The 11283-nt window shown below is 36.0% G+C and overlaps 3 protein-coding genes across 3 annotated transcripts; all 3 read left to right on the top strand.

The window, feature by feature from the left end:
• Positions 1-656: 656 nt before the first annotated feature.
• LOC148298580 (heat shock 70 kDa protein-like) lies at positions 657-1019 on the top strand. The gene has a single exon (XM_088276779.1). It carries the CDS (start codon positions 675-677, stop codon positions 1017-1019), a length of 345 nt encoding a protein of 114 aa, XP_088132905.1. The 5' UTR covers positions 657-674.
• A 588-nt stretch (positions 1020-1607) lies between these two features.
• LOC148298579 (uncharacterized) lies at positions 1608-2685 on the top strand. The gene has a single exon (XM_088276778.1). It carries the CDS (start codon positions 1608-1610, stop codon positions 2025-2027), a length of 420 nt encoding a protein of 139 aa, XP_088132904.1. The 3' UTR covers positions 2028-2685.
• A 7164-nt stretch (positions 2686-9849) lies between these two features.
• Positions 9850-10938, top strand: LOC148298578 (2-oxoisovalerate dehydrogenase subunit beta, mitochondrial-like). The gene is given in 2 exon segments (XM_088276777.1): positions 9850-10030; positions 10033-10938. Coding segments are annotated over 2 exon segments (999 nt in total). The 5' UTR covers positions 9850-9937.
• The last annotated feature ends 345 nt before the right edge of the window (positions 10939-11283 follow it).

The raw sequence follows: 11283 nt of genomic DNA, 5'->3' as shown, positions 1-11283 counted from the left end.
TCCCAACCCCAACCCCAACCCCAACCCCAACCCCAACCCCAACCCCAACCCCAACCCCAACCCCAACCCCTATCCGATTATCTAAGTTCTCTGAATATCTATGTTATCAGAATATCTATGTTCTCTGAATATCTATGTTATCAGAATATCTCAGTGTCTGAATATCAGATTATTCGAATATCCAAATTCCTAGTTATCTGTTTTTGACTCATTATACGAGTATATTATTACTAGGGAATATTTGTTCATTTCGTAAAGATAGGGTCCGAACATAAATTATAGCTCCTAAAGTTTATATAGATCTGAACAAAAAACAAACAAAGAAATCGTCAACTAGCATGAATTCAATTATAAGCAATAATACAGATATAACGGAATAATAGGACTATAGATTTTATGAAATATGAAATATATGCGGAAGAGCATAAAAGATCAATGTTAGAGCTGCCAAGTTTAACGTATGAGCAAACAAAGTTAGGATATGTTCGATTTTTCTAGTTTTGAGGCCCTGGGATTAATCGTTTTGCTCTTGCTTTTTCGCTGTTATTTTCTAGAATGATTTTCTATATAGGTCTATAAAATGGTTCTAGAATTATCTGGAAAATATAAGAATTCTTTAAATTGGAGAGTGTTGGCGATCATAATAAATTCAAAAACTAAACCAAATACATTCAATGACTGATAAAAAAATTGTCGGAAAAGCAATCGGTATCGATCTAGGAACCACCTACTCCTGTGTCGGTGTCTGGCAAAACGAAAGAGTAGAGATCATTGCCAATGATCAAGGAAACAGAACAACCCCTTCCTATGTGGCATTCTCTGACACTGAAAGACTTATTGGAGATTCAGCCAAGAACCAAGCAGCCAAGAATCCTACTAACACCATCTTTGATGCCAAGAGACTTATTGGTCGCAAGTTTAATGATGCTGTCGTCCAGAAAGACATGAAATTATGGCCATTCAAGCTAGAATCTGGAGCCGATGACAAGCCAGTCATCGTTGTCAAGTACAAAGGATAAATCAAAAAGTTCCATGCTGAAGAAATTTCATCAATGGTCCTCACCAAAATGAGAGAAACTGCTGAATCCTTCCTTGGAGAAAGCTGCAAGAACGCAGTCATTACCGTTCCTGCTTATTTCAGTGATAACCAAAGACAAGCCACCAAGGACTCTGGAGCTATTGCTGGATTGAATGTCCTCAGAATCATTAACGAGCCAACTGCTGCCGCTATTGCCTACGGCCTAGACAAGAAAGGTGCAGGCGAAAAGAACGTCTTGATCTTCGATTTGGGAGGAGGAACATTCGATGTCTCACTCTTAACCATCGACTAGGGAGTCTTCGAGGTGAAAGCAACTGCTGGAGACACTCACTTGGGAGGTGAAGATTTCGATAACAAGCTTGTCGAATTCTGCGCTGCCGATTTCTTGAAAAGAAAAGGAATTGATATCAGAGGAAATCCTAGAGCCATGAGAAGATTAAGAACTCAAGCTGAAAAAGCCAAAAGAATCTTATCCTCTTCAGCCCAAACAACAATCGAAGTCGATTCATTGGCAGAATCTGAAGATTTCTCATTGACCATCACTCGAGCCAAGTTCGAATAACTCTGCATGACTCAATTCAAGGAAACCATTCCACCAGTCGAAAAGGTTTTGAGGGACTCTCAAATGTCCAAGAATCAAATCCACGAGGTCGTCCTAGTCGGTGGATCAACTAGAATCCCTAAAGTTATTGAATTGCTCAAGGACTTCTTCAATGGAAAAGAACCCAATAGATCAATCAACCCCGATGAAGCTGTCGCTTACGGCGCTGCTGTCCAAGCCGCAATCCTGAGCGGAACGGGATCAGAACAAACTGACAGTCTTCTCTTGATCGATGTGACCCCACTTTCCCTAGGTATCGAAACTGCAGGAGGTGTCATGACCGTCCTCATTCCTAGAAACACAACTATCCCAACCAAGAAATCTCAAACATTCACCACTTACGCTGAAAACCAACCAGGAGTCTTGATTCAAGTCTTCGAAGGATAAAGGCAAATGACCAAGGATAACAACACTCTTGGTAAATTCAATCTTGATGGCATTCCCCCAGCCCCTAGAGGAGTCCCACAAATCGAGGTCAGCTTCGAAATTGATGAGAACGGTATCATGAATGTCTCTGCAACAGATAAAGGAACATCCAAAAATGCTAAGATCACCATCACCAACAATAAAGGCAGACTTTCCAAAGATTAAATCGAAAACTTAATCAAAGAGGCTGAAAGATACAAAGATCAAGATGAAAAAATCAGGAAAAAAGTTGAAGCCAAGAACGGTCTTGAAAGCTATTGCGTTAGCGTTAAGCATAGTTTGAATGACGAAAAGCTTAAGGATAAATTCGAAAGCTCAGAAAGAGATTCAGTCACTCAAAAAGTCTCTGAAGTCGAAAGCTGGCTCAGTGCTAACCCAGAAGCTGAAACTAGTGAATACGAGGCTAAACAAAAAGAACTTGAAGGAATATTCAACCCCATTATGGCTAAAGTTTATCAAGCAGCCGGTGGTGCACCCCCTGGAGCTGGAGGTTTCCCAGGAGGAGCTGGTTTCCCAGGAGGAGCTGGTTTCCCTGGAGGAGCTGGCTTCCCTGGAGGAGCTGGAGGACAAGGACCTCAAGTCGATGAAGTTGATTGATTGTATATGCATTCCTGTTTTTAATACATTTTCTATATCAAAATAATAATTAGAATCTAGTACCTAGTTCAAATAAAATTGAGATTATCATAAACTAGAATCTCCAAGAAAGGCAAATACTTGAAAATGAAATTCGTTACTTCTCTCTCGCTATATTTTAAACACTATTTTTAGCATCTGTTCGCATCCTGATAACTTTCGATATTAACAATGATTTGTAATCAATAAAAATAGCAACATTTGCTCAATAAATTTCTTTTTAGGGTCCTTATTTCAATTCTCACGTTTGATATGCATATTTACCCGCATGTACATACACATCTCTCATTTCTTCATAACATCCATGTAGAAATATATGCATGCATGATCTAAATAATTATTTTTTTATATTAGTAACAAATTTCTAATAACATCAGAACACCCTTTCATCACAAATAATATAAAGCATGAGTATCTAAGATTTCTCGAATTGATTACTTTTTTTATATTTATATTGAAATATATTGTGTATCGACGACATCCATGAAACAACTCAATAGATTAGTCCTTGGTAATTCTACAATTATAACGCATAGATCCCTTTTGTATGAGACAGTTCAAATAAGGAGCAGCAGGATTCATAGATTATGATCCAAAATTGTTCTAGTAAAAATCTAATGCGCTCTTTCCAACTGTCGAATTGATGCCAGGTTACGCCCCATTCTGCAAACATATTTTCTTGTAAAATTTCACAAATTGCAAACAATCCACAGTATAAATAACTGCGGATAATTAACATTTATTGAAGACTTGTTTTGAGGCAAGGACATAAAAATAGTTGCCGGTTCTCAAAAGGTATTTTCCTAAAGAATCTGTGAATTTGAAAAAAGCGAAGTATTTGGATTTAATCTTATACTCAAAGTAACAAATTCAGAAGTAAAATTAAGCGATGGGGCAATAAGACCCAAATAAGGACACTTAGTATGATTATGGCATCATATCTGTGAAATTTCAAGATGAGGCATTTGAAACTCCAATGGACCCAATTACCATAATGAGAAATGCTTTAGGGAAATAAGAAGGAGGCTCAGGAGTTAAACTTTAACGTGAGAAGTATATGTAAAGTGTTAAATATTGGTAAAAGCATGCACTTGTGAAATGATCCAATAGAATAATCTCTTTGTCGTTGAATCAGTAATATACTTGGAACAATGTACAGGTTTTCAATAATCAATCCGCTTTTTTATTGTTTTCATCAGTTTTCTATTTATTTGCTGCTATTTTATTCGAATTCTTTTTCGTGAGGACTTTCTTTGCGAACCAATCCGCCAAATAATATGCGAAAATGCCAGGCAACAAAATCGCAAATACAGTAAATTGAATCCATTGTGCTTTGAATACTGCAAAGAGCTAACTCCAAACTGTAGAACCAATTTATTGCATTTTGCTTAATGCCTAATTCTTGTAATCATTTTCAAAATCAAAGAAATTGGAAATAGTTTTTTGCGCTGTTAACATACGTACTTTTCTCTTTCCATCTGACTCGATTTCTGTAGGCAGATATAAAAATGTGGGATACATTTTCACTCCGAAATATTTACAAATATCTTTCGATACTTAACTAATATATGAGTATAAACATACCAATTCACAAACCCAAGAACTATATTTGCTTAGCCTCTTTGTCTTTTGACTTCAGCGTACTCCTCAAAAATAGGAATTGTTTTTAGACAGTGTTGACACCATGGCACAAAAAATATGACAAACCAATCTTTTGTTTGTTTTGAGCAAGTTTCATACTCTGAAATCGAGCACGCAAATTATAAGGCGAAATTAGAGGAATTTATTTATTTTAGGAGAAAGGCTTCATTTTAAACTCTTTATTCATGAGAATCGTGAACATTGTGATGAGCATTGTGAACATTGTGAGCCGCAGTGTCTTCTTATCTATGATTATGATCAGTATGAATCCCCGACTGTTCGTGATTCGCAGCAACAATTGTGACGACACCGAAGATACATAGAGCATATATCAAAATATTGAGCTTGAATTAGAAATGGAGTACTTTGACGAGCATATCTTTGTTCTGATAGACGAGTAAATAATATCTGACAATTTATAACCCGTTTCTATAAATTTGAATAATCTCCACAAACAGCCAAATAATATTCGCATGATATCGCATGATATCGCATGATAGATATTATAATAATTGTTTAAAATATAATGACCGATAAAATCGAAGACTCCCTTGATAACCTATCCCTTGTCAAAAACAAAAGGATATCGCCCACTCCTAAGTAATAAAAAGATAAGCAATTTTACTATTCCCTCAAACAAAAATTCACAAATGCCTTAGCGAAATTACAATCTGCTTAGACACGATAAATTGTAACTGCTGTTTTATTTAGGCACTTCTCGAAATTAAGAGGATCATGGATAAAAATAGAGATCCTGAATACATACGTTTGTATTTAGCCTTAATGAAATCTCTGAAAGTTTAAGGAACAACCAGCAGTACCAAATAGCATGAAATACTTATATTTTCGCAAATGAGCTAAATATTTGGGACCCAACTTGCTGACCCAATTGATAGACCGCCTTCTCGAATTAAAACTGTCTTTAGGATTGTTTAGATGTTGCATCTCTATTTCGCAGATACTAGCAACACAGTCCAGCAAGCATGCGCGAGAGTTTTGATCGATCTCGGCAAAAATGTGCTATCCACAGAATAATCCCAAACCTCTGCGAGTAAAATATAAACTGATACAATCATAAACATTCTATTCACTCCATTGGCTTCAGTTTTGAAAAATGGCGTCGATAAAGCCTCGCAAGCAACTGCTTCAGTCTGCATAAACTAACTCGTTCAATACTGGAAAATAAACATAAAGAATCCCCAATACCGATAAATATTAGACAAGATCCATCCATAGCTCTTGGTAATTGCTCTCAAGCTGAACTGTGAATACCATGACTTCTTTATGGCATTATCAACTATTCTCGAAATGAAACAGCTTTAATTCTGTGGAGCAAAGCTCTACCAATTCATGAGCAAAATGCTTGGTGTAATCAATCGACTGCATCATTCCACATAGAACAATACAACAAACTTCAATTCCTATATGGTAAATATCTCTCATATCCATAGTGTAAGGTGAATGTCTGTTAGATTATATAAAAAGTCGGAATTTTAATTCAATCCAATTCCGAAATCAAAAAGAAATTAGACTAATTGGAGGTTGTATCAGCATTAGAGAAAGCAAGCCGTAATCGTATTATTCAAGTGCAAATGGCAGCACATCGGGCGATTAAAGCTTGGAATGGAGAACAAACTGGGCCCAGAGATGCGTCGAAAACGCCTCCGAAAAATAATCAGGGAAACTCGAGAGGGAGTTTCATGTCGTTGCAGAATGCAAGAAATGATCAAAAGAGAAAACGATCCAATTCGAAGTAATAAAAAATACAACTGCAAAAATAATTGAACTATATGAAATAAGATTTAAATGAAATGGTCAAAGGCGGATGGGGAGCGCATAAAAGGGCAAATAACTATGTAAAGAAAAACAGCGGAGTAGGGGGCGGAAATTGCAATAAAATGGACTCTGAACACTAAAACAACAAAGCAGGAAAATCCCACAAAGAATAAATCGAAGCCTTACGAAACTTTATCAAATAAAACTCAAAGACTCAAAACAAAGAAGATAAGTTCGTATTCTACGATGAAAGAAAAGAGAAAGCTCGAACAAATCTAAACAAAGAGCCAACAAAATAACAAAACTAACTAAGAAATAAGCATCCCAATATATAGAAATAAAGAACTGGAAATAAAGCTGTCAGAATATCTCCAAATTATGGGGATTAATCAGGAAATAATAATAGTGGCGAATAAGTTGATTTCAAATCAGAATAAAGTTAAGGAGATCAAGGTGCAATGCCTGTGAATTAATCTAAAATGCCAAGAAATCCCTATGCTGATAGTTAATCAGAGAAAGATAGTAAGAAGAACCATACAAAAATGCAAAATAACCACAGTTATAATCCCAATCCAACTTATACCACTCCCAATCCCAAAACTAATCAGGCCAAAAACGATATGAATAAAAACAATCTCAACAATAACCATAATCACGAAGATAAGTACAGCTAACTAAACATGTTTTCATAGATAAACTCAGATGTCAATTTAGATACCGAATAAATACGATAATTAGAGCAACGCGAAGAATAATTATTGGAATGGTAAAAGAAAAATTCAAAAAAAAAGATTGAAAAGAACAAAAAAATGTCGAATTTTATGAATGAGCCAGGAAACCCTGTTTCACAAAGGAAAAGTAAGGCAAAAATAACAAACAATGAGCAAACCCTAAACTAACAAAATAATCATTAGTAAGAATATAATTATCATAGATACACAAAAGCATGGAAAAACATGGGAAGTTTCAATTTAGATACTGAGTAAATACAATAATTAGGACAACGCGAAGGAGAATTATTGGAATGGTAGAAGAAAAAGAAAAATATTGGAGCTATCAATTTCAATAATGATGCGAACAGTCCGATTAATACGATTAGTTCGGTTAACAATAAAAAGAACAACTATGCCAACTCTAATAATAATAACAATGAAGCATACAGTTAGTCCAATAATTTGAACAGCCCCAATAATAATATAAGAAATGACTTTCCCAATCCTAAAAATGGCTCTCCAAATAGCAAAATTCATCTTAAAAATTTCTAAAAATCCTTTTCCGCAGATTAGATTTCAGATATCTCATCAAACATGGACCTAATTTTCAACAATAGCGATTATATGGTTTATGAAGATATCTCAATGACATATGAGAAATTCAATTCCTTAACTCCAATTCAACAGCATTCAGAACAGCCGCAATTGCCCAAACAATAAAAAATAAAATAATCAAATGTATCTTATAATTATTCCTAATCATCAAAATTCATACAGAGCCCAAATACTAATATGAAAAAAGTTGAGAATAGTCAGTTTACATTAAACCCTACAAATAACAACAATGCTATGAATGTAAATAGAAAATCGCAATTGAATAGCTTTGAGCAAAGACAAAACCATGATAGGTAATAGGCAATTTAGGAAATTTAATAAATCTCTGAACTTGTTGACTATCATGTTTCAGTTCGTCGACCTAATTAAAATTATTTCGATTAGGTTCCTGTGAGCAATCCGCAGAAATAGTAAAGAAATCCGAAGGCAATTGAATAAATGTATCGGAAGACTGTGAATCATTCTTCTGAGCTTGATTACAGACATAGCAAGAATCTCAAAGCTAACTCAAAAAACAAAAACAACAGTAATAATAATAAAAACAATAATAATAATAGGAACATTGAGTAAGCATACCAATAAATGATAAAAAACCCTCCTAAACTATACCACACTCCCGACCAAGCTCCAAACCTCGATGATTTCAGATCGGACCAGAATTCCGACACACCCCACAAAACCCAATAAATGCAGGACTAAAACATAACCGAACTCTGGGAGAATGTCCTAGACTATGCCAACAACTAAGAGTATAACTAAGCATATTCCTTGGTATTCGAAATGGAAGACCCGATCTACTTGCTACGTTTAATGCTGATCACACACGTTCCACTCAAGAAACTAACCCCCGCCAACACATGTCTCCTCTGGTAAAGATTCCTCTAAATATTCCAGCATCGCTTCATTGATCATTTGTTTGTAGAGTTATTCTCAACTGCAAATCGAATTAATGGGAATAAAGGACTCAAAAACTGTATATCATTAGAAGAAACGAATGACTTATTAGTAGAGCTCTATGAACTGAGTGGAAGAACTAAGGGTAAGCTTAGTTTTAACTCTGCAGTCTTGTATAACTAAATCTAATCGTCAATCAACGCCCATAAGAGTGTCTGATGATATTTGATGGTCCTATCTGATGGTCACTCGATTGATTGATTATCGTGATAAAATCATACCCAATCAGACAACCATATAGTTTACAATATCAATGTTAAGCTAATGACTGATTCACGATCATAAGCCGAAGATAAGATAATGAAGTAAACATATAAATATTTTTGTGTTCTATAATTTAGTTATCCTATATCATATTAGATATTCTTTCGTTGAGTCTATTGTAATTTCAAGGGGTTGGGGTTGGGGTTGGGGTTGGGGTTGGGGTTGGGTTGGGGTTGGGGTTGGGGTTGGGGTTGGGGTTGGGAAAAAGGGGTCTCTAACAACAGCTATTGGCGAGACAAAAGCGATAAGCTCGATAAGTCTATGGGATGGCAAGGAAACAAAAAGACTCGAAGCTATGTCAGAAGGATTATTCATGGCGTGTATCATGTTGCAGTGGCAATAGGAAAGTATGTAATAGGAAACTTTGAAGGAGGTTATGCTTAAATCAAAAGAGCAAAACAACAGTTTTGTTCGGGAGGCCAAATTAAGGAGATTCGCTCATAAAAAGTTTAATAATCAAAATAGTTGATTGATAACTGAACAATATCATAATCACATAAAATTGCATAGTATTGTATAATACTTCAGAAATATGAAACTTGTTATCTTAGCGCCCATGATAGTTGCTATAAGTTCGATAGAAGTTCGATAGAAGTTCGAATGCAAGATGGCGAGAACAATGCGATAAAACCTTTAGGAGTGAACGAGCCAGTTACTAACGTAAATACTTAAATCGGAAGTAAGTATCCTGGGCTGAACAATGTTAAAGATGACGAGAACAATATGATACAGCCGAGAGGGGGATGGTGATGGATCAAAAGCGAAAGCTACAACAACAATGGCAACAATAAGGACACAGCGAGAACTATTTGTTGTGAGCTCGCAGGTTTTGTTCTGATTGTCGCAGATGAAAATATTCTTAAAATAAAACGTTGAAATTCTCCATCGACAACAACTATGTCTTATCTTTTCGATTGCTAATATCATCTACCTTGTATTGAATGATGCTCATATGGCGAAGTCTATTAATTTCAATATAAATCGTAAAAATCATGTCAATTTTCGGAACTAATTTTCTATACTTTTAAGCATAGTCATTCAAGAATGAAGATCATCATCGCCTCATAATTGCAAATTAGTAGAATACTAACTCCCAATATTATTGGATAATCCATTGCTATTGGATTTGTGGATTTTTTTATAAAAATAACAATATACAAACTCTCAATAAATACAATGAGACTTTGCTTGAAGACTATTCGCAATTTCACAGCACAGAGCTAATTGCAGCCAACCCGCAATTTCCAATTTGCAAAGGACATTCCCGCCGATATGCCTCGAGAACACATGAATCTATTCCAGGCTGTCAATTCTGCAATTGATGTCTGCATGGCCACAGATAAGACGTATTCAGAATTATATTTAGAGCGAAGGCTTTTGGAGAGGATGTTAAATTCGGGGGAGTTTTTAGATGCACTCATGGTCTTCTTTAGAAGTATGGGGTCGATCGGGTATTCAACACTCCACTCTCTGAGCAAGGAATTGCAGGATTTGCAATTGGTCTAGCAGTTGCTGGACATACCGCCATTGCTGAGATTCAGTTCAGTGACTATATTTTCCCAGCATTCGACCAGATTGTCAATGAGGCCGCAAAGTATCGATTTAGATCTGGAGGACAATTCGATTGTGGGAAACTAACAATAAGGTCAACTTGGGGAGCTGTAGGCCATGGTGCATTATATCACTCGCAGTCTCCTTAGGCTTACTTCTCGCATACTCCAGGCCTCAAAGTTGTGATCCCAAGAGACCCCATCCAAGCAAAAGGACTTCTCTTAGCATCAATCCGAGATAACAACCCGGTTATTTTCTTCGAACCAAAAGCATTGTACCGTAACGCAGAGGATAAAGTCCCAACAGGAGACTATACTCTCGAACTTGAAAAAGCTGAAATAACAAAACAAGGCACAGACATAACTTTAATCGGATACGGAAACCTTATGAGAACTCTCGCGGAAACTGCAACACTCCTCTAAAAATAAGGAATATCCGCAGAAGTTATTGACCTCCAAACTATCTACCCATACGATTCAAAAACCATTATCAATTCCGTAAAGAAAACCGGAAGATGTCTTATTACTCATTAAGCTCCAATAACTTTGGGAGTTGCAGGATAAATAAGCGCAAAAGTTCAATAGGAATGTTTCCTACATTTAAAAGCACCAATTGCTCGGGTTTGCGGTTATGACACGCCATTTCCTTTGGTTCAGTAGCCTCTGTACTTGCCGACCCAATGGAAGATTTATGAAGCAGTTAAAAAGAGCATGGAATATTGATTGTGTGCAGTCATTATCGAACTATTATCATTAACATTAGCATGCTTTATATTCTATGTTGGATTAGATGATAATAAGAGGAATGATGTGTGTGTGATGAATAAATGAGAGATAAGTATCTGTATCAACAATATGATGCAACAATATGATGCAACAATATGCAACAATATGATGCAACAATATGGGGCAACAATATGATGCAACAATATGCAGCAATATGATGCAACAATAGACATAGTTAAATGATAGGATATATGCAAATATTCAAATGCTCAGACCTGGCTGGTTCTCATCAATAATCAAACCGACAGTTTCATCATCGCATCTTCTTCGAGCTCAATCGAG

The sequence above is a fragment of the Brachycentrus maculatus genome, unplaced genomic scaffold, assembly GCF_059751285.1.
Source record: "Brachycentrus maculatus isolate JH-2025_06_01 unplaced genomic scaffold, ASM5975128v1 h1tg001850l, whole genome shotgun sequence".
NCBI lineage: Eukaryota > Metazoa > Arthropoda > Insecta > Trichoptera > Brachycentridae > Brachycentrus > Brachycentrus maculatus.
This window is presented reverse-complemented; position numbering and strand designations above follow the sequence as displayed.

What these genes read in the sequence shown, in the direction of transcription:
- LOC148298580 (XM_088276779.1), top strand. Translation starts at nt 675, where the DNA reads ATGACTGATAAAAAAATTGTCGGAAAAGCAATCGGTATCGATCTAGGA.
- LOC148298579 (XM_088276778.1), top strand. Translation starts at nt 1,608, where the DNA reads ATGACTCAATTCAAGGAAACCATTCCACCAGTCGAAAAGGTTTTGAGG.